The sequence below is a fragment of the Dryobates pubescens genome, chromosome 1, assembly GCF_014839835.1.
Source record: "Dryobates pubescens isolate bDryPub1 chromosome 1, bDryPub1.pri, whole genome shotgun sequence".
Taxonomy (NCBI): Eukaryota; Metazoa; Chordata; class Aves; order Piciformes; family Picidae; genus Dryobates; species Dryobates pubescens.
The window spans coordinates 33,063,364-33,087,091 of NC_071612.1; the positions used below are offsets into that span (position 1 = coordinate 33,063,364).

Genomic DNA, 23,728 nt, shown 5'->3' on the forward strand with positions numbered 1-23,728 from the left:
ACACTGTGGAGGAGAAAAGTCTGGCCATGGGAATGTGCCTTTGAGTACATATTTCACAATGCTGCCTGGAGGACTTAAGAGAGAAGGAGGAAGAAAAGAAAATGGGGAGGATTGGCTGTTTCATGAATTCATATTTGACTGATTGATTACTACCCCCACCCCCCCAGCCCTGTTGTCATGATGATTGATTGTGTGTGTTATCTATTATAAGCTGTGGTTGCTGGTTTCTAAGTTGGTATGTTAACTAGGGATCACAGGGCATTCTCCAACACATGCAATGGATTATTCCTCATGAATAAATACTGATCATTTAAGTAATTGAAACAGTTGTTTACAACAAGTTACAAAGCCTTCGTGGTTCTTTGTTGCTGCTTGTTTGGCAATTTAATATATCAAAACCATACTTTGTTTTGACAAAACAAAATGCATTTAGTTTAATACATGGCAATAGTTGTAGGACAGCAGCTGCCAGTAAAACCTTGCAGTTTCACAAGCAGTGCAGACTTCATAGGAACAGCTGGAAAAGACCTCAGAGATCATCAAATCCAACCTATTACCTAACACCTCATGACAACTGAGCCATGGCTTCAAGTGTCACATCCAATTCTTTTTTGAACACCTCCAGGGATGGTGACTCCACCACCTCCCTGGGCAGCACATTCCAATGGCCAATCTCTCTTTCTGGGAAGAACTTTTTCCTCACCTCCAGCCTAACCCTCCCCTGGTGCAGCTTGAGACTGTGTCCTCTTGTTCTGGTGCTGGTTGCCTGGGAGAAGAGACCAACCCCCACCTGGCTACAACCTCCCTTCAGGTTGTTGTAGAGAGCAATAAGGTCTCCCCTGAGCCTCCTCTTCTCTTGTGCACCTGGACTCAAACCCACAAACACAGAGATGAGGGAACATTTTCTTTCACCACAGCAAAAGTCCTCTGGTATATGTGAGTACACTCTCTTGTGCACAAGTTAATAACCAAAAGGGATTTGGATTGAACAGGGCTGAAAGGATCCTCCCAAGAATATTCTCCCAAGAATTCATAGACTTCTAAACTCATCTTTTGCCTCTTTTAGTGCCTGACATACTAACAAATAACTTTTAAAGCATCTGCAGTTAAAAACTGAGAGTTCGGTTGGTGAAGACATACTAACCTTTGTCTCTGTCCTGGGACAAGTCATTGTCACCCTGCTGGAGGCTGTAGGGTAAGTACCAGGCTGAGCAGGACAAGCAAATGGAAACCACAGAATCGTGCAGATAAGGAACAGACCTCTGGAGTTAGAATAGAATAGAATAAAATAGAATAGAATAGAGAATAGAATAGAATAGAATAGTGAATAGAATATAGAATAGACCAGGTTGGAAGATACCTTTGAGATCATTGAGTCCAACCCATCACCATCTAATCAACTAAACCACGCACCAAGCACCCTATCCAGTCTCCTCCTAAACACCTCCAGTGATAGTGATTCCACCACCTCCCTGGGCAGCACATTCCAATGGCCAATCTCTCTTTCTATGAAGAACTTCTTCCTAACATCCAGCCTAAACCTCCCCTGGTACAGCTTGAGACTATTCTTCTAATCCACCCCCTTGCTCAGGTCAGGCTGAGCTTATAAGATGTATGAGATTACTCAGGGCCATTCCCACCTGAGTTTTGAGTATTTTAAGGATGGAGGTGCTACAACCTCTCTGGAGAACATGTTCAGACCACTGTTTCATGGTAGATGTAAAGTTGATGGAATTTGGTAGCACTGCTTAAAAGAATCACAGAATTCAGGGATTGGAAGGGACCTCGAAAGATCATCCAGTCCATCTCCCCCTGCCAGAGCACAATCACATAGAGTAGGCCACACAGGAACACATCCAGGCAGCTTTTGAATGCCTCCAGAGAAGGAGACTCAACAACCTCTCAGGGCAGCCTGCTCCAGGGCTCTGTTACCCTTACAGCTGAAAAGTTTTTCTTTATGTTCTTGTGGCACTTCCTCTGCCCCTTGTCCTGTCACTGGGCATCCCTGAACAGAGCCTGGCTCTGTCCTCCTGACACTGCCCTTTATCAACATGAATGAAGTCAGCCCTGGGACTCCTCTTCTCCAAGATAAAGAGCTCCCTCAGCCTGTCCTCACAAGGGAGATGTTCCACTGCCTTCAGCAGCTCTGTGGCTCTGTGCTGGACTCTTTTGAGCAGTTCCCTGAGGTCCTTCCTGAACTGAGGGGCCCAGAACTGGACACAATATTCCAGATGCAGCCTCACCAGGACAGAGCAGAGGGGGAAGAGAACCTCTCTTGACCACCACAGCCCTAATAACACACCTCAGGATGCTTATTGCATTTCTCTGTTTGTTATTCCATGTCTCAGCAGTGCCCTTTCCACATCCTGGCAGGAGTATTTGTTCAGATCTGTGACAATGGATCAGGAAAGTGATCTGAATTCAATTGGGAGTGATGGATCTGATTCATTGTGTAACAGCATGAAATGTCACACTGGAACAAAGAGGGAGAGAACAGAGAGAGGGGAAGAGAGATTCAGAAGCCAGGCCAAGGAAGGGTGGGACAGCTTCTTTCTTTTGACAACATCTGCTCCTGCCAGCTTGAAGCATTTGTGAAACTAAATTTAATGTGAGGAAGCAGCATGATAACTGATTGCAGCTAATTTCTACTTGAGGAAGAGGAGCCTGGACTCCTGACAACATGCAGCTCAAACAGTTTTAACTCAGGCTGGTTCTTGAAGTATTCCTTTCGACAGTGCTCTGAGGTACACAAGGAAGCATGAGTTTTGGAAAACCATATGGAATTAAAAGTGCCTGTCGCAGTGAGCTGTGGAAGTAGGAGGCTGTCCTTCAGGCACAAAGTTGGTTTGGGTATTTTTATTGTCCTGGTCATACAACTAATGAGAGGAGCTGAGCAGTGCATGATTTACTCACTCTTACTCCAGAATTTCTGTAGCAATCTCCCAGCAATCTGTAGCAATTTCCCAGGCAACCGCACCAGAACAAGAGGACACAGTCTCAAGATGCACCTGGGGAAGTTTAGGCTGGAGGTGAGGAGAAAGTTCTTCCTAGAGAGAGTTGTTAGCCATTGGAATGTGCTGCCCAGGGAGGTGGCGGAGTCACCATCCCTGGAGGTGTTCAAGAGGGGATTGGACGTGGCACTTGGTGCCATGGTTTAATAGTCATGAGGTCTTGGGTGACAGGTTGGACCTGATGATCTTTGAGGTCTTTTCCAACCTTATTGATTCTATGAATCTTGTGCTTGAAATAGCTATGTGGGATTCAGAGCACTTCCATTTCTCTGTGGCAGCTTCTCTTTGCCAGGAGTCAGTTTGGTTTGCCAGCATCACAAGATCTTGTAACCTGGATTCTCAGGCATATCAGGAGCTTCTCTTTTACCTAGAAACATTTCTGTGGGGTAAAATAAATTGACAGTGTGTTGAGCATTTGCATGATGAGAGAGTCCAAGGGAAGGCTACAAGGATGATGAAGGGACTGGAGCACTGCTTTATGTGGGACTGTTTAGTCTGGAGAAGACTCAGAGGGGATCTAATAAATGTCTATAAATATCTGAGGGCTGAGTGTCAGGAAGGAAGGGACAGCCTCTGCTCAGTTGCACCCTGGGATAGGACAAGGGGCAATGGATAGAAACTACAGCACAGGAGGTTCCACCTCAACAGGAGGAGGAACTTCTTCAGTGTGAGGGTCACAGAACACTGGAACAGGCTGCCCAGAGAGGTTGTGGTGTCTCCTTCTCTGGAGCCTTTCCAGCCCTGTCTGGATGCATTCCTGTACAACCTGCACTAGACTCTATGGTCCTTCTCTTGCAGGTGGGTTGGACTTGATGATCTCTAGACATCCCTTCCAATCCCTAACATCCTGTGAGCCTGTGAAATACCAGATAAGAATTTTCAGAAGTTTGACTTCATTTAGGAGAAATTTTAGTAGATGGTGAAAGACTGTGGAAATAGCTCTTAACTCTAGTAGTATTCTTAATATTTATTTAAACTGATTCCTGGCTGAACTATAACTCTAATGAATTCATTTACTACTTCTCTCCCCTTTTCACTGTCATGTTTTGACTCAAGCAATGGGATCAGTAAGAGGGATCTGGAAGGTTTCTGTCTGCTTTAGTCAGGATAGATCCTCTCAGCTAATGATGGTCATAGAATCAATAAGGTTGGAAAAGACCTCAAAGATCATCAAGTCCAACCTGTCACCCAAGACCTCATGACTACTAAACCATGGCTTCAAGTGCCATATCCAATCCCCTCTTGAACACCTCCAGGGATGGTTAGAATTTGAATGTTATGTGGCCACATTCATGTGGCATTTTGCTAGGTGTGGTAGACCATAGGAGGTGCTTCTGCTGTGCAGGATATACATGAGGTGATCTTGATTGATCAGGTGTGATATATGAATCATAGAATGATCTGGGTTGGAAGGGACCTCCGAAGGTCATCCAGTCCAACCCCCTCTGCAGTCAGCAGGGACATCCTCCACTAGACCAGGTTGCCCAGAGCCCTGTTGAGCCTCACTGTGAATATCTCCAGGAATGGTGCCCCAAACACCTCCCTGAGCAACCTGTTCCAGTGTTCCACCACCCTCATGGTAAAGAACTTGTTCTTCTGGTGCTGCACATCCAGAATCATAGAATCATAGAATCAATAAGGCTGGAAGGGACCTCAAAGATCATCAAGTCCAACCTGTCACCCAAAAGTCACAGAAAGTGACTGAAGGGTTGGAGTGGATTTCTGAATTTCTCTTTGTTGCTGATTCCAGATAGAAAGGACTCTTTACTTTGGTCAAAATAATTCTATCTGGGGTTTGTCTGCAAAACAAATGGTTACACTGACTCAAAATTCCAAACTGCGTGGTAGAGACTGTAAGTGTCTGTCCTTATGGATGTCAGCTGAGTCTGGCCACATTCTCCAGAGTGTTGCTGGGCCTGAAGGAGATACAGAATACAGAATTAACCAGGTTGGAAAAGACCTTCAAGATCATCACACACCTTTGAGATCGTCAAGTCCAACCTATCACCCAACACCATCTAATCAACTAAACCATGGCACCAAGTGCCTCATCCAGACTCTTCTTGAATACTTCCAGTGATGGTGACTCCACCATATCCCTGAGCAGCACATTCTCTCTTTCTGGGAAGAATTTCTTCCTAACATCCAGCCTAAACTTCCCCGGGCACAGCTTGAGACTGTGCCCTCTTGTTCTGGGGCTGGTTGCCTGTTTGAAGAGACCAACCCCCACCTGGATACAACCTCCCTTCAGGTAGTTGTAGACAGCAATAAGGTCTCCCCTGAGCCTCCTCTTCTCCAGGCTAAGCAACCCCAGCTCCCTCAGCTTCTCCTCATAGGGCTGTGCTCCAAACCCCTTTCCCCAGCTTTGTTGCCCTTCTAAATCTTAAATAATCTTGCTTTCTTTTCAGACTTTTCTCACCATGTAAAGCAGCAAGTTTCAAGTTTAAACCCATCCCTGGAGATAAAAATAGATAAGATAATGCAGACTTTCAGAATAATTTGCAGGGTAAAGATGAAAACTGAGCTATGAAAGACAAAAGTACAGTCTTCTTCCTTCCTTTCTTTTTTTTTTTCTGGATTATGTGACAATGAAACCTTAATTAGCTTCTTCATTTGCAGTTCCACAAATGAGAAAGCAATACTGAGAATTTTATGAGCTTGCCTCAGCTCTGCTCTGTGTCTCTAAATATTGTACTCTGCATGCTGGAGTACTCTGAGAGGCTGCAGAGAAAGGTTTCACAAGAACTGTCACTAAACAACTGTAGTGTTTGGTGTGGGTGTTTGCCCTGCTGTGCCATTAGTGTTCTATGGAAGTCTTCATTGTTAGAAAATCCCAGAAAATATTAATAACAATTAGAACTAACAATGGCTGCTGTGTCAGCTTGTCACTTTAACTTACTTGATTTGGGGACTGCAGAGAAACAAAGGATAACCTCAGTTTTCTGTTTCCCATGGTTCTCAAGGTGCCTTCTGCTCTGAAGTCTCTCATGGTTTTATTCCTGGTTCTTTTATCCTACTTCTGGCCTCAGCCTTAGAGCTGTCATCATTCTTAACCAGTGTGCCTATGAATGATAGAGTGGGTTACTCCTCAGTGCTCGGTAGCAAGGCTGTACTATGATTAATGTTTTAAACTTCTGTTTGAACAGGTATGGCTGAAAAAAAACTGAACAGAAAAATAGCCTGCAGGTGATTTTAACTTGGCTCAATACCTGAAGAAAGATTTCTGGCCACAGAAAGAGTTGTCCAGGAACAACTGAAGGGGTGGAGTTGGGGAAAGGAGAGCAATGAGGACCAGCAGTAGCTGAAAAGGTTCCATCTGTCTGCCTTCAGTCTGATTGTCTACTGACCTTATTGCTCTATACAACTACCTGAAGGGAGGTTGTAGCCAGGTGGGGGTTGGTCTCTTCTCCAGGGCAACCAGCACCAGAACAAGAGGACCCAGTCTCAAGCTGTGCCAGGGGAGGTGTAGGCTGGATGTTAGGAAGAAATTCTTCCCAGAAAGAGAGATTGGCCATTGGAATGTGCTGCCCAGGGAGGTGGTAGAGTCGCCATCCCTGGAGGTGTTTAGGAAGAGACTGGATGAGGCACTTGGTGCCATGGTTTAATTGGTTAGGTGGTGTTGGGTGATAGGTTGGACTTGATGACCTCAAAGATCTTTTCCAATCTGGTCTATTCTATTCTATTCTATTCTATTCTATTCTATTCTATTCTATTCTATTCTATTCTATTCTATTCTATTCTATTCTATTCTATTCTATTCTATTCCATACTATACTATACTATACTATACTATACTATACTATACTATACTATACTATTTTGAACAACCAATGTGACCTTTAGCCAGAACAGGTATGGTCAGCAGTTGTGTATTCTAAGAGTGATCTTGCTGTGTTTTCAGCTTTCACAGAATCACAGAATGTTAGGGGCTGGAAGGGTTGGAAGATCCTCCAGTCCTTCCAGAGCAGGGTCACCTTGAGCAAGCCACACAGGAATGCATGCATCCAAGCAGGTTTTGAATATCTCAGGAGAAGGAGATTCCACAACCTCTTTGGGCAGCCTGCTCCAGTGTTCTGTCTGTTTATAACCTTCTGCAAACCATTTTCCCTCTATTGTTTTGATTTGTAACACTGCAGTGGCTAATTTCTCAATAGGGCATGACTGTGGCAGAGCTTTTACCAATAGAGATACTAATGTGAAGACACAAAGAAATGCCCCAGTAAATAATGAGTGCTAGATATGTTGTTGAATTTACCAGATTGCATGGAGACTCCCTGCAGGATGCTTAGTAGTGCAGTTATGTAATGTTTTGTCAGCTGTAGCAATTTCTACCTCTCCCTTTTCTGACAGCTTATTCCTGCTTTGCCTATATAGAATAGAATAGAATTAACCAGGTTGGAAAAGACCTTAGAGATCATCAAGTCCAACCTATCACCCAACAGCATCTAATCAACTAAACCATGGCACCAAGCACCCCATCCAGTCTCTTCCTAAACACCTCCAGTGATGGGGACTCCACCACCTGCCTGGGCAGCACATTCCAGTGGCCAATCTCTCTTTCTATGAAGAACTTCTTCCTAACATCCAGCCTAAACCTCCCCTGACACAGCTTGAGACTGTGTCCTCTTGTTCTGGTGCTGTTTGCCTGGGAGAAGAGACCAACCCCCACCTGGCTACAACCTCCCTTCAGGTAGTTGGAGAGAGCAAGAAGGTCTCCTCTGAGCCTCCTCTTCTCCAGGCTAAGCAACCCCAGCTCCCTCAGCCTCTCCTCACAGGGCTGTGCTCCAAACCCCTCCCCAGCTTTGTTGCCCTTCCCTGGACACCTTCCAGCAAGTCAACATCTTTCCTAAACTGAGGAGCCCAGAACTGGACACAGGACTCAAGGTATGGTCTAACCAGTGCTCAGCACAGGGCAGAATGACTTCCCTGCTCCTGCTGGCCACACTATTCCTGATACAGGCCAGGATGCCATTGGGCTATCCTGGCCACCTGGGCACACTCCTCGCTCATGTTCACCCTACTATTGACCAGTAGCCCAATTCAGTTGCCAGAGAGAAGAAAACCCCCAAACTTTCTTAATTCAGTTGCTTGACCTGGCTTCCTGTACAGCCTGCAAACAGCTGTTACTGAAAAGCTGAAAGCAGCACAGGAACAGATATAGACATATAGACCCAGCTATGACTGGGCAGGTTTAGACTGGATATTAGGAAACACTTCTTTTCCCAGCAAGAGTGGTCAGGGATTGGAATGTGCTGCCCCGGGAGGTGGTGGAGTCACTGAGCCTGGATGTGTTTAAAGGTGGCTTGAATGTGGTGCTTGAGGAGGTTTAGGGGTGAACGTTGTAGAGTAGCATTGTTGGCTGGACTTGGTGATCTTGAGGGGCTTTTCCAACCTGAATGTTTCTGTGATTTGGGAACAAGATGCTGCTGCTACTTCCAGAAAAGACATATCAAGGGCCATACCCTCAGTGGCTCCTGAGTTTGAGAGCCAGACCCTTGAGCTACCTTGAACAATCCGCAGCATGAGGAAAATAGTTGCTGAAAGCATCTTCCCTCTCCTTACTGCTTCTTGTAGCATGCTTTCAAAATAATTTCTAGTACTCAAAACAACCACTTAAGTGAGTTACAGAATGTACTGATGAGCCCTGGGTATGGTAATGTGATTGCAGAGAAGAGAAATCAATGTTGCAGAAGGACTAATTTCTGCAAAGGATTTGTCTGTAAATGTAAAATGGCCTCTGAGTGAGTGATGAGGACCACATCCATGTGTGACTATAATTAGACAATTTGAATTCACTTTTGAGTGAACTCTAGGTGACTGCCATGAGGACACCCTCTGCTTTCAAGCAGTGTGCAGCCCCTTTTGGAAGCTTAAAATCAGTTAACATAGTGTTTTCAGAGCATACACTGTATTGTATATGTCTGCTTCAATGAGTATTTGGTATAAAACTCAGAGAATACAGAATGAACCAGGTTGGAAATTACCTCAGAGATCATCAAGTCCAACCTATTACCCAACACCATCTAATCAACTAAACCATGGCACCAAGTGCCACATCCAGGCTCTTTTTAAACACCTCCAGGGATGGTGACTCCACCACCTCTCTGCGCAGCACATTCCAATGGCCAATCTCTCTTTCTGGGAAGAACTTCTTCCTAACATCCAGCCTAAACCTCCCCTGGCACAGCTTGAGACTGTGTCCTCTTGTTCTGGTGCTGGTTGCCTGGGAGAAGAGACCAGCCCCCACCTGGCTACAACCTCCCTTCAGGGAGTTGTCGAGAGCAAGAAGGTCTCCCCTGAGCCTCCTCTTCTCCAGGCTAAGCAACCCCAGCTCCCTCAGCCTTTCCTCACAGGGCTGTGCTCCTGACCCCTCCCCAGCTTTGTTGCCCTTCTCTGGGACTCTCTAGCCTCTGAAGGACTTTTCTTTATGGTTATGATTCAGATTGGATGTTAGGAAGAAGCTGTTCCCCATGAGGGTGGTGAGAGACTGGCACAGGTTGCCCAGGGAGGTGGTGGAAGCCTCATCCCTGGAAGTTTCTAAGGCCAGGCTGAATGTGGCTGTGAGCAACCTGCTGTAGTGTGAGGTGTCCCTGCCCATGGCAGTGGGGTTGGAATTGGCTGATCCTTGGGGCCCATTCCAACCCTGACAATTCTATGTTTCTCTACCAATTAACTCTCAATTTCTCTTAACCTACAACAGACCATTAAAGCATGGTGAAACCAACCAGAGTTAAAAATATGTCACGAATGGAAGGGAAGGGAAGGGAAGGGAAGGGAAGGGAAGGGAAGGGAAGGGAAGGGAAGGGAAGGGAAGGGAAGGGAAGGGAAGGGAAGGGAAGGGAAGGGAAGGGAAGGGAAGGGAAGGGAAGGGAAGGGAAGGGAAGGGAAGGGAAGGGAGGGGAATGAACCAGGTTGGATAAGACCTTTGAGATCATCTGTTTTTTTTCAACAGACTCCATTTTCAGCAAGAGGTTTGGTTTTGTTTTTTTTTTCCTCCCCATGATTATCCTGAAGATCAGAATTGCACCATAAATACATTTTAACATACTCCTGGGCCTGCCACTGACGCCAAATAAATTATGTTAAGATTGCTACAGACCTGCCAGTTTATTTTTGAGATGATTGGTCTGTAAGTAGCTGGAAATAAGGCTAATCAAGTTGGAGATTTTTGTTTTAATCATCTTTTCATCCTTCAGTAGATGAAGTGATATGTCCATGCTCCACTTGAACATTATCCAGGAATATTTAATTTATGGAGCACACATGACTGAGCACTGAAACTCTGCCAAATGTTACGGTAATGGCTGGGTGATCCTGTCTCTTCTTGTTTGTCAGAGCTTCTCTAGAGACTGCACATTCTGCTCGGCTTTGTTTAATCACTGAGCAGTTGGTGTTTAGAAGCTGAGTCATTTCTAAATCATGATATATATATGTATATGTGTATATGTATGTATATATATAGGTGTAGGGTGCATCCAAAAAGGATGTCCAGCAGGTCTAGGGAGGTTCTTCTCCCCCTCTGTGTCCAGTTTTGGGCTCCCCTGTTCAAGAGAGGCAGAGACCTGCTCAAGAGAGTCCATCAAGGAGCCGCGAGGATGCTTAGGGGACTGGAGCATCTGCCCTACAAGGAGAAACTGAGAGCCCTGGGGCTGTTTAGTCTGGAGAAGAGAAGACTGAGAGGGGATCTGATCAATGTCTATCAATATCTGAGGGGTGGGAGTCAAGTGGAGAGGGCCAAGCTCTTTTTGGTGGTGCTCGAGGTGAGGAGAAAGTTCTTCACCAAGAGAGTCGTTAGCCATTGGAATGTGCTGCCCAGGGAGGTGGTGGAGTCCCCATCCCTGGAGGTGTTCAAGAGGGGATTGGATGTGGCACTTGGTGCCATGGTCTAGTCATGAGGTCTGTGGTGACAGGTTGGACTCCATGATCTTTGAGGTCTCTTCCAATCTTAGTGATAACTGTGATACTGTGAAGACAAGGGGCAATGGATACAAACTTGAACAGAGAAGGTTTCACCGCGACATGAGGAGAAACTTCTTTACAGTGAGGGTGCCATAGCCCTGGAGCAGGCTGCCCAGAGAGGTTGTGGAGTCTCCTTCTCTGGAGACTTTCAAAACCCACCTGGATGCATTCCTGTGTGCACTACCCTGGGTGATCTTGCTCTGGCAGGGGTGTTGGGCTGGTGGGTTTCTTGAGGTTCCTTCCTACCTCTAACACTCCATGATTCTGTGATTGTGCTGTGTACATATCTCTGGTAGGCTGACCCTGGCTGGATACCAGGTGCTCACCGAAGCCCCTTTATCAAGGCTGAAAGGAGTCCTTGCTCTCTATAACTACCTGAAAGCAGGTTGCAGGGAGGTGAGTGTCCAAGTAGCAAGTGATAGGATGAAAGCAAATGGCCTCAAGTTGAACCAGGGGAAGTATTTAAGAGATGTGTAGATGTGGTGCTCAGGGACATAGTTTAGTGGTGGACTTGGCAGTGCTAGAAGAAAGGTTGGACTCCATGAGCCGAAAGGTCTTTTCCAGCCTAGATAATGCTCTGCTTCCTTGTCTCTCCAGTGCAGCAGAAGTACATTTATATAGTTTATCCTTATGCTTTATCTACTCATGCCTTGAAAACACCCAAGGATGGAAGCCACACAAAATCTCTGGGTAACCTGGTTTCATTTCCTGATGAATTTCATGCTGAAAAAGTTCTTTATCCTGTCTGAATATCTCTTATTTTGGCTTTTGTTAATTGTGTCTCTTTGTTGTTGGTTCTCTCTGTGAGCCTATTCCATATACTTTGGTTGTCAGAACAGTTAAAAACTTGAAAATTCTGTGTTCCAAGCTAATGATTTTGTTTTATAAGCTCATTAAAGTGTTTCTGAGAGTCAGAAGGGGTAGGTCTGAAGGGGAGGAAGGGTAGGATAATCTGGAGGCTGGAGCACCTCTGCAACAGAAACAGGTTGAGAGAGTTGGGGCTGTTTGGTCTGGAGAAGAGAAAGCTTCAAGGAGACCTAATTGTGGCCTTCCAGTATCTGAAGGGGGCTACAAGAAAGCTGGGGAGGGACTTTTTAGGGTGTCAGGGAGTGATAGGACTGGAGGGAACGGAGCAAAACTAGAAATGGGTAGATTGAGATTGGATGTTAGGAAGAAGTTGTTCCCCATGAGGGTGGTGAGAGACTGGCACAGGTTGCCAGGGGAGGGAGTGGAAGCCTCATGCCTGGAGGTTTTTGCAGCCAGGCTGGATGTGGCTGTGAGCAACCTGCTGTAGTGTGAGGTGTCCCTGGCCATGGCAGGGGGGTTGGAACTGGCTGATCCTTGAGGTCCCTTCCAATCCTGACAATTCTGTGATAAAGAAAGGGAAGAAGGAGAAGATAAAGAAGAAAGATTTCTCCTGTATGGTGTCACTACATCATTAAGCTGGTTCATCTCCTGATGAAATCTCAGCTTTGGCTTGTATAGAGTTGAACCTTGAAACTGTTCTGAGCTTAATTTGGGCTTAAATGTAACCTGAAAGCCAGAGCTGATGTCAGCTTCAATAAACAATGAAGATTTTGCAGCTGTTTGATGTAGCTCTGTAGATTGCATAGTTCTTCCAAAAAAGTTTCTTTGTTTGTTTATTTATGTAGATGTGCTCACAGTCTCCTACGGTAACAATCCTTTGTATTTTTGTTTCTCCAGTCAAGGCCTCTTGCCCTGCAGGACATTCTGTGAGGCTGCAAAAGAAGGCTGTGAACCAGTCCTGGGGATGGTTAATGCTTCTTGGCCAGAATTCCTGAAGTGCTCCCAATTCCAAACCAAACCTGAAAATGACAGTGCTGCAAGGGTATGCTTCTCACCACACCAAGAAAAAGGAAGGCAGTGTATGTTTCCATTCTTAACTGTTGCACTCTCTTCATCAGTAACCTATTTAATAATCTATTTTTTTGTTGTTGCTGTTGTGTAGGAAAAGGTCTGGGTTGAAATTGTTGTTCCTGGTTCTGTTAATTAAGTTCCTTCACATTACTGCTATGAAGTTGGTTTGTCATTGGGTTATAGTTTTGCTGTGCTTTAACTGTTCAGGCTGAACCTTTTTTTTTTTTTTCAGTCTTCTTTGATTTGAGGCTTCTTTGGTTTTCATAATAAATTCTGAGCTGTTTCAAGGAAAAGGAAAAAGGTAGGGGTAAAGTGATCATAAAATAGAATCTTAGAGTTATTGAGCCCTGGTTTAGGCCACATCATGAGTCCTGTGTCCAGTTCTGGACTCCTCAGTTTAGGAAGGACATTTTGATACTTGAATGTGTCCAGAGAAGGGCAACAAATCTGGGGAGGGGTCTGGAGCACAGCCTTGTGAGGAGAGGCTGAGGGAGTTGGGGTTGCTTAGCCTGGAGAAGAGAAGGCTCAGGGGAGACCTTCTTGCTCTCTACAACTCCCTGAAGGGAGGTAGTAGCCAGGTGAGGGTTGGTCTCTTCTCCCAGGCAAGCATCAGCAGAACAAGAGGACACAGTCTCAAGCTGTGCCAGGGGAGGTTCAGGCTGGAGGTGAGGAGAAAGTTCTTCACAGAGTAATTTGCCCTTGGAATGTGCTGCCAAGGGAGGTAGTGGAGTCACCATTCCTAGAGGTGTTCAAAAGGGGATTGGATGTGGCACTTAGAGCTATGGTTTAGTTTTCATGAGGTGTTAGGTATTAAGTAATAGGTTGGACACCATGATCTCTGAGGTCTTTTCCAATCTTATTGATTCTATGATTCTATGGTTCTAGTTTGGAAAAGATCTTTATGACAATCAGGGCCAACCATAAACCTACCACTGCCAAGCCCACCACTAAACCATGACCATAGCTGCACATCTTTTAAATACCTCAAGGGATGGTGACTCAGCTGCTTCCCTGGGCAGCCTGTTCCAATGCTTTGCAACCCTCTTGGTGAAATTATTCCTAATATCCAACCTAAGCCTTCCCTGGCACAACTTGGGGCCATTTCCTCTTGTCCTAAATATGCCCTTTAAAACCGTTCTGCTGACTTTTGCTTTGCTGAGCTCTAGTGAACACAGGATTATTATTTGGAGCAGGAACCTGATACATAGGCCAGATTTCAAGTGTCTCTCATCTTTATTTTTTTTTCTGCTGCAAAAATGAGCCCAGAAGTGACTGAGAGGTAAACTCCTCAAAAATGATAGTTTGTATATATACCCACTCATAGAATCATAGAACCTCAGAAGTGTCTAGGTTGGCAAAGTCCCTTACAATCCCCAGCCCAAGTGCTAACCTAGCACTGCTAGGTTGTTGTGGTTTAATGAGCAGATGTGGTTTAATGTTGCTTCAAAAGGGGCAAAAGAATAATGCTCACACAAAGGACTGGATAGTGTGGAAGGTTTAAATGGAAATGCTATTTATAAACTACAATGCTACAATGGTATGGTACAAAGCATATAAAACACACCAAAATTCATAGTATGGAAAGTTTAAATGGAAATGCTATTTATAGACCACAATGCTACAGTACAAAGTATCACAAAGCATAGAAAAGACACCAAAATCCATAGTTTGGGCTTAACACAGAAGCTCATCAAGCCAAAGCTTCACACAAACCTCCCTCTATACCAGGCCAACAAATTCCAGGCTTTCATGCCCCACTCTCTACCAATGCTCTCTCCCTCCATACCAATCCATTGGTGACTACCAGCCCTCAGATATTGACAGACATTGATCCGATCCCCTCTCAGTCTTCTCCTCTCCAGACTGAACAGCCCCAGGGCTCTCAGCCTTTACTCATAATGCAGCGCTCCAGTCCCTTCATCATCCTTGTAGCCCTCTGTTGGAGACTCTCAAGTAGATCCCTGTCCCTCTTGAACTGGGGAGCCCAGAACTGAATGCACTGTTCTAGGTGGGGCCTCACTAGGGCAGAGTAGAGGGGGAGGAGAAGGTTCCTCGATCTGCTGGACACACTCCTCTTAATGCACCCCAGGATACTCACTAAGAAATTTCTCACTAAGGGAGAATACCTAGAGCCAGCTGTGAGATTCACAGCCCTTACCTGGCTGACCATGAAGACTCAGGCTGCTTATTAGCAGTTCTGACATCCTGTAGCATAAAACAAAAGGCATCTTTTAATTCGTGAACTGCTGTGTGTGATGCTTGGATATGAATAATTTTCATGTGGAATGAGGGATTCATTTTGGATTTAAAGGAATCATTCCCATGTGATTCCTCTATGACTGGAAAAGGTGAGAGGCCAGGTTAACTGGGCTTTGTCTCCTAGAGCAAACAATTCATAGAATCAAAGAATCATAGAATCATTAAGTTTGGAAAAGACCTCAGAGATCATCAAGTCCAACCTATCACCCAACACCTCATGACAACTAACTACGGCACCAAGTTCCTCATCCAGGCTCTTCTTAAAGACCTTGAGTGATGGTGACTCCACCACCTCCCAGGGCAGCACATTCCAATGGCCAATCTCTCTTGCTGGGAAGAATTTCTTCCTAACATCCAGCCCAAACCTCCCCTGGCTCAGCTTGAGACTGTGTCCTCTTGTTCTGGTGCTGGTTACCTGGGAGAAGAGACCAACCCCCACCTGGCTACAACCTCCCTTCAAGTAGTTGTAGAGAGCAATGAGGTCTTCCCTGAGCCTCCTCTTTTCCAGGCTAAGCAACCCCAGCTCCCTCAGCCTCTCCTCACAGGGCTGTGCTCCAGACCTCTCCCCAGCCTCATTGCCCTTCTCTGGACACATTCAAGTGTCTCAATGTCCTTCTTAAACTGAGGAGCCCAGAACTGGACACAGGACTCATGCTGTAATTGAATATTTCTTCCTGCAGTTTGGATGTTTGAAAGAATGTACTTCTCTGGATGCAGCAGACCCAAACAGCAGGGTTCAGTTTGCTGTTCCAAACCCTTTCTGCCTAATGCTCAGCCCCAAGTGCTTTTCAAGCTTTCCTCAGGGCTCAGTTCCTGGAAATTCTAAGAGCATATCCTTGGCGTATGGCTGCTTGTGTCTCAACTTTGTGGTTTCTTCTGGAGACCAATGGTTCCAGATTACATGCAGTGAAGCCCTCCCTGCCCACATATGCCTTGCATATATTTTGTTTTGTGTGATGATGTAATTCTCTTTTGGGGCTTTAGTTACTTCTTGTATTTGTCAAAAATAAGGTCTGGCTGCTATACCTGCTTGGTTTCTGGCAGTATCTCCCAATCCAAAGCAAATTTTACTCTTGATTTCTTTTGTCTGATTGTGACTAAACATTCTACATCCTTTACATTTCCTGAATTGAAAATTATTACTGGAATAACAATTATCATAGAATCATAGAATCAGTCAGGTTGGAAAAGACCTTAAAGATCATCAAATCTAGCCTATCACCCAACACCTCATGACTAACTAAACCATGGCTCCAAGTGCCTCATCCAATCCCTTTTTGAACACCTCCAGGGATGGTGACACCACCACCTCCCTGGGCAGCACATTCCAATGGCCAATTACTCTTTCTGGGAAGAATTTCTTCCTAACATCCAGCCTGAACCTCCCCTGGCACAGCTTGAGACTGTGTCCTCTTGTTCTGGTGCTGGTTGCTAGAGATAAGAGACCAACCCCCACCTGGCTACAACCTCCCTTCAGGGAGTTGGAGAGAGCAAGAAGGTCTTCCCGGAGCCTCCTCTTCTCCAGGCTAAGCAACCCCAGCTCCCTCAGCCTCTCCTCACAGGGCTGTGCTCCAGACCTCTCCCCAGCCTCATTGCCCTTCCCTGGACACATTCAAGTGTCTCAATGTCCTTCTTAAACTGAGGGGCCCAGAACTGGACACAGGACTCAAGGCATGGCCTAACCAGTGCTGAGTACAGGGCAGAATGACTTTCCTGCTCCTGCTGGCCACACTATTCCTGATGCAGGCCAGGATGCCATTTGCCTTCTTGGCCACCTGGGCACACTGCTGGCTCATGTTCAGCCTACTATCAACCAATACCCCCAGGTCCCTTTCTGCCTGGCTGCTCTCCAGCCACTCCGACCCCAGCCTGTATCACTGCATGGGGTTGTTGTGGCCAATGTTCAGCATCCTGCACTTGGACTTGTTGAATACCATCCTGTTGGACTGTGCCCATCTGTCCAGCCTGTCAAGGTCCCTCTGCAGAGCCCTCCTACCCTGTAACAGATTGACACCGTGTATCAAATAGTTGTCTTCTGGCATTTGCTGAGTTATAAAAATGTGTGAGGAATCATTCCCTTCCAGAAAGGTGTCTGTGCTAAAGTCATTGTTAATTGTCAACCTTGTAATCTTTTTGCCTGAACACCTAGGCTTGGGGAAGTCATCTGTTTTAACTTCAGTTGGGTACTTTTCCCCAATGGGGGTGGGGGGTGGGGGGGGTGTGCAGGGAGAAATCCTATCCTAAGATCAAATTTCAACAGTTCCTCCATACAGATACTTCTTCGAGGTCATGGCAGATTGAAGCTCACTGCAATACTCAGCCTGGACAGCTGGTTTAGAAACACCAAAAGTTAGATGAAAATGGCAGTTTGCACCTGCTTGGATTTGATTAGTTTGGGGTCTATTGCTGAAGTGCATCAGGTACAACTCTTTGTCATCTGTTATTTCTCCTTACCTTGAAAAGTTCTTTTCTTCTCTTTTCCAGCGCTGTGCGGAGGAGAGGAGAGTTTCATGTGTGCCAGTGGGATCTGCATCCCAGGGAAACTGCAGTGTAATGGCTACAATGACTGTGATGATTGGAGTGATGAGGTCCACTGCAGTAAGTTTCTGAAACCTTGCACTCTTCTGTTGAAACACTGATTTAGGATAGGATAGGATAGGATAGGATAGGATAGGATAGGATAGGATAGGATAGGATAGGATAGAATAGAATAGACCAGGTTGGAAAAGACCTTTGAGATCACCAAGTCCAACCTATCACCCAACACCATCTAATCAACTAAACCATGGCACCAAGTGCCTCATCCAGTCTCCTCCTAAACACCTCCAGTGATGGTGACTCCACCACCACCTTGGGCTGCACATTCCAAAGGCAAATCTCTTTTTCTATGAAAAACTTCTTCCTAACATCCAGCCCAAACCTCCCCTGGCACAGCTTGAGACTGTGTCCTCTTGTTCTGGTTTTTCTGTGCTGACAAAACCATCCCTGATCTGCTAACACCTTTAGAAAAGCTGAGCAAAAGTACACTAAGAAAACAATGACCCTTTATTGGGGGATCTGGGGGGGAAGGATAACAAAAGGAAAATGGCTAAATGGGGACATGATCCCATAAAACAGTGCTTTGGAAAATGTCAGCCTGGAGGTTGACTTCCATGCTGTGTGATTTGGGCTTACCTCAAAATGTTTCTTCTCATTATTGATTTAAGAGCTTGGGCATTCCAGGACTCACAAAACTGCTTTTAAGGAAGTCGTTGATTGATTTTTATCAAGGATACTCCAGGGAATAAATGATTGGCAGCAATTTCCTCCTGGTCTCAATATAAATGAGGCCAGAGGTTCCTCTTACTTTAATAGCCTGTAATTTATTTGAGGAAGATTGTTCTGATTACTGTTGCATAAGGAATACTGCATGGTTTTATCCTTGCATTTTTCCTGTCAGGGTTAACTTACGGTTTTTTAGTGTAAGATACAAATTATAAAGGCTGTAGCTCTCAAGTTCCATCAGAAAAGGGAAAGAAGAAATCAGTAATATAAAAATATCAATCTTGCATGTCTTGAAAAATCAGTGTTATAGAGTTCAGAAGTTAAGGGTTACCTTTAAAGATGTTGAGTTGCTGCAATGTACCCAGAGAAGGGCAACAAAGCTGGGGAGGGGGTTGAAGCACAGCCCTGTGAGGAGAGGCTGAGGAAGCTGGGGTTGCTTAGCCTGGAGAAGAGGAGGCTCAGGGGAGACCTCATTGCTCTCTCCAACTCCCTGAAGGGAGGTTGTAGCCAGGTAGAGGTTGGTCTCTTCTCCCAGGCAACCAGCACCAGAACAAGGGGACACAGTCTCAAGCTGTGCCAGGGGAGTTTTAGGCTGGATGTTAGGAAGAAGTTCTTCATAGAAAGAGAGATTGTCCATTGAAACAAGCTGCACAGGGAGGTGGTGGAGTCACCATCACTGGGGATGTTTAGGAAGAGACTGGATGGGATGCTTGGTGCCATGGTTTATTTGATTAGATGGTGTTGGGTGATAGGTTGGACTTGGTGATCTTGAAAGTCTTTTCCAACCTACTCTACTCTACTCTACTCTACTCTACTCTACTCTACTCTACTCTACCCTACGCTTTCCTATTCCTATTCCTGTTCCCATTCCTATTCCTGTTCCTGTTCCTATTCCTATTCCTATTCCTATTCCATTCTATGCTATGCTATTGTATTCTATCTTATTCTAATGGAAGGAACTAGCTATCCTGTACTACATATTGTTGCCAATATCTTGAAGCAAGTGTATGTTAAGACTGAGATTTTCATCAAGTGACTCCTGTTTCCTTGCAAGGAGGATTGTTTCCTTTTTGTTTACTCTTTCTGTGTGGGCCTAAGAGCTGCCATAACCTAAAGGACACTGCTGCAACTACGGAGATAGGACTATAAACAGGAATTGGTGGTATGGATGAAAATTAAAGAGCAAAGTTGTCCAGAGGAAACAACACAGGAGAAAAACAACTACCCTGGTTTCATTTGCACAAGGGGCAGTGGAAGCACAGAAACTGTCTGTTGCTAACTGATCAATAAGGGTAAAGGTTGCCAGAGTATTTCACACTGTTGCATACACAAAGCAAGTACTGGGTAGAATGTTAGACTCAGCTGGCTATTGTTCTGCTTACATGAAACTAGAACTTAAATATTTTCTTTGAGTTCAGGGATTTTTTGGTATTTGCTGTTTCACACCCTATGGTCTTTTGAAGCTAAATTGACTCCTGACCCCAAAGCTCACAGCTCAGCCATATTATTTTCCCTTCATGTCCTTCTCATTGTCCTTCTTACTGTGCTATAAATTCTCTTTGGACTTTGTAAGTGTGGTGGGTAGAAATTTCCACCCCCCAAATTAACTTTGCCAGACCAGCTCAGTATGAAGCAAATGGAAGCTGTATGTACAGGCAAAACTACACTGTACAATGGAATGCAATGAATGTGTACAAAATATACAGGAGTTACAATATTATACAGATATTTACAATTAACAAACAACACAACCCCCTCTCTGGTCAAAGTGACCAGGGAAACTGTTCCACTGCCCTCCCTCCCACCCTCCCAACCCCCCCCGCCCTTGTCCCAAGAGAGAAAAGAGCAAAGAGAAAGCAATGGTTAGACTTAACTAAAATAGAATCATAGAATCAGTAAGGTTGGAAAAGTCCTCAGAGATCATCAGGTCCAACCTATCACCCATCACCTCATGACAACTAAACCATGGCTCCAAGTGCCACGTCCAATCCCTTTTTGAACACCTCCAGTGATGGTGACTCCACCACCTCCCTGGGCAGCACATTCCAATGGACAATCTCTCTTGCTGGGAAGAACTTTCTCTTCACCTCCAGCCGAAAAGAATGCAGCCAAGGTCAACCAGAAGCAGATTAATCTCTCCTGAGCAAAGCAAGCAGAGAAGAGATCAGAAAAGAGAAAGAATTGTTCTGGTACAGCCAATCTTACAGCAGATATTTCCCCAATGAATTTGTCTAGAATAATCTTTAGTTTTCCTTTTCACACCCAGTAGTGATTTAACTAAATTTAACTGAATTTTGAAGGCATAGCCTAAAAACACCACAGTAAGATAATGCCATGGTTTAGTTGATTACATGGTGTTGGTTGATAGGTTGGGCTCAATGATCTTGAAGGTCTTTTCCAACCTGATCTATTCTATTCTATTCTATTCTATTCTATTCTATTCTATTCTATTCTATTCTATTCTATTCTATTCTATTCTATTCTATTCTATTCTATTCTGTCCTGTCCTATCCTATCCTATCCTATCCTATCCTATCCTATCCTATCCTATCCTATCCTATCCTATCCTATCCTATCCTATCCTATTTACCATCCCTGGAGGTGTTCAAGAGGGGATTGGACGTGGCACTTGGTGCCATGGTCTTGTAGTCATGAGGTCTGTGGTGACAGGTTGGACTTCATCATCTTTGAGGTCTTTTCCAACCTTGTTGATTCTATGATTCCATCCCATCCCATCCCATCCCATTTCAATGTGAAGATTGTAGAAAACATGAATGTTTCTGTGAGGGAAGGGGAGGAAGGGATTAATCTTCAAGTTCTAGAATTGAAATTGGTGAATCCTTGAGAAACATAAAGGTAGAGCACTCTGCTGGGATGTGGAACACTTGGCTGATGTGGATTCAGAGGGGTAGAGACCCCAGTGCACATTCTGGAAGGGTGTTGCACCTGTCTGTGTGCAATATACTTTGAAGGACAGAACCACAGAATGTTAGGGGCTGGAAGGGTCCTCAAAAGATCATCCAGTTCAACCCCCCTGCCAGAGGAGCATCACCCAGAGCAAGTCACAGAGGAACACATCCAGGCAGGTTTTGAATATCTCCAGAGAAGGAGATTCCACAACCCCCCTGGGCAGCCTGTTCCAGGGCTCTGTCACCTTCACAGGGAAAACATTTTTCCTCATGTTTCCATGGAACTTCCTCTGCCTCAACTTCCACCTTTGCCTCTTGTGCTGTCATTGGGCATCACCCAGCAGAGCCTGGCTCCAGCCTCTTGGCACTCACCCTGCACATCTTTATTATTAATTAAGTTCTTTATTAATGAGGTCACCCCTCGGTCTCCTCCATTCTTTCAAAGTAGGACCACTGTGCAATCAAGAACACAGGAGTCACACCCCAACAGGAGAGAAGCGAAAGTTAGCAAGGTTCTGTTGCTCAGTGGTTCAGCATCTCAGCTGGGAGGAGAGACTTGTGTTCCATTCTCTGCTTTTGGAGCTCTTTCTGTGTGTAGTCCAGGAAAGAGCTCATTTAAAATGCCCACATATCCCACTAGGAAAGGGCACAAGGATCTTCCATGGTTCCAGCAGCAGTGATTCAGCTGGAAGAAGAGAATGCCTGCTCAGCTTTTCTATATCCTGGCATTCTGCCTGGGAAAGCCAAATGTGAAGGAAAAGCCAAGAGGAAGGTAGTGAAATTAGGTCACCCATTTCCCAAATATATGAGTTTGTAATCAAAAGTTATTACTAATGAGACCAGACAGCACCAACCCTATTTTCTCTTTTCCCTTCTTCCTAACTACAATGTAGATTCCATGTTTTTATTGAACCTGATGGTATTCAGGCATTTTGGATATTCTCAGACAATATTTGTCAAGGCTTTACAGGAGGCTTAAGCCAAGGAAAGCAAGACTAAACTCACTTAGGGATCATGATTCCTTGATCAGATGGTCTCAGGCCAAATTCTGAGCTCAGAACTGCATAAGACACAAAGCTCATTTGAGACCATTGTAAGATTGAAGGTAGGCTCAAAAGCAGGGTCTGAAGGTCTTGATTTTGCTGTTACAGTCTTCAGCTCCACCTAATAGCCACCTCAAGCATTAGAATAGAATAGAATAGAATAGAATAGAATAGAATAGAATAGAATAGAATAGAATAGAATAGACCAGGTTGGAAAAGACCTTTGAGGTCATCGAGTCCAGCCTATCATCCAACACCATCTAATCAACTAAACCATGGCACCAAGTGCCCCATCCAGTGCTCAAGACTGTCCAAATGATCTAGGCTGGGAAACCCACAACCTTTCTCAAGAACTTTATGTCTATGGAAGACCTCTCACACAAGAACAGGCTGAGGGAACTGGGGATCTTCAGCCTGGAGAAGAGAAGACTCTGGGGAGAACTAATAGCAGTCTGCCAGTACCTGAAGGCGGCTACAAGAAGGCTGGGGAGGGACTGTTTCCAGAGGCCTGGAGCTATAGGATGAGGGACAATGGTTTGAAATTAGAGGAGAGTAGATTTAGACTGGTAAATTTCCCCTAGTGGTATTGATCAAAAGAAGCATTTGGTAGGAGCAGAATAAAAAAACATCTAAAATTGGGTTTGATTTATCTTGCTCTTTAATGTTAGTTTCTAATGAACCATTGACTGTTAATGCAGCCCTGTAAACTGCAGGGTATCTTTAGGTAATCAATCTTGCTTTACTCAGTCTATGCCAGTGTTCATACGTCAGACCAATATTCCAATACCACGTTCCCATTTGTTTTGCAGACTGCAGCGATGACCTCTTTCGTTGTAACACAGGAAAATGCCTCAATTACACCTTTGTTTGTGATGGATATGATGACTGTGGAGACCTTAGTGATGAGCAGAACTGTGGTAAATGGAAGTTTTATGCTTTTCTAAAGTCTTTCAGATAGCAATGTTGCCTAAGCCAGCAGCACCCTTTCTCCTGAAGCCACTAAATGAGCAATACACCATTGCCATCATTCTTTATGGGCAAAGTAAAAAGAGCTCACAAATTCCATAGGAGATTCGAAAAGGTTTAAAGGAGAGCTCTAGGTTCATCCAAATTGTGATAGCAGTGGTGTTTTGAAGAAATCTTCTGATTTGCAGCTTACATTAAACGAATTCAAGATGTTAGGGCTTCTCTCTTGCTAACTTGGCTGAATTCAACACAGATGAAAGCAAACCATGAGAGGCTACACGCTGCTGGTGCCAACTGTTTTGTATCTGAATTTGTTTTTAAATAAGCTTCATACTGAACTCTGAGTGTTTTGATGACCAAATTCTGCTTCTAATTCTGTTTTCAATCAGCTCTGCTGGTCCTGCCTTGTTCTATTTGTCTTTCTACCTACTCTTAACAT

The 23,728-nt window shown here is 44.8% G+C and overlaps 1 protein-coding gene across 1 annotated transcript in view; it reads left to right on the top strand.

Moving 5' to 3' along the window:
• CORIN (corin, serine peptidase) overlaps nt 1-23,728 on the top strand; it is a 124,134-nt gene that overhangs the window by 60,364 nt on the left and 40,042 nt on the right. Inside the window, exons 5-7 of the mRNA XM_054163615.1 lie at nt 12,675-12,856; nt 17,592-17,705; nt 23,133-23,240. Coding sequence (XP_054019590.1) covers nt 12,675-12,856; nt 17,592-17,705; nt 23,133-23,240 — 404 coding nt within the window. The remainder of the gene's footprint in view (nt 1-12,674; nt 12,857-17,591; nt 17,706-23,132; nt 23,241-23,728) is intronic.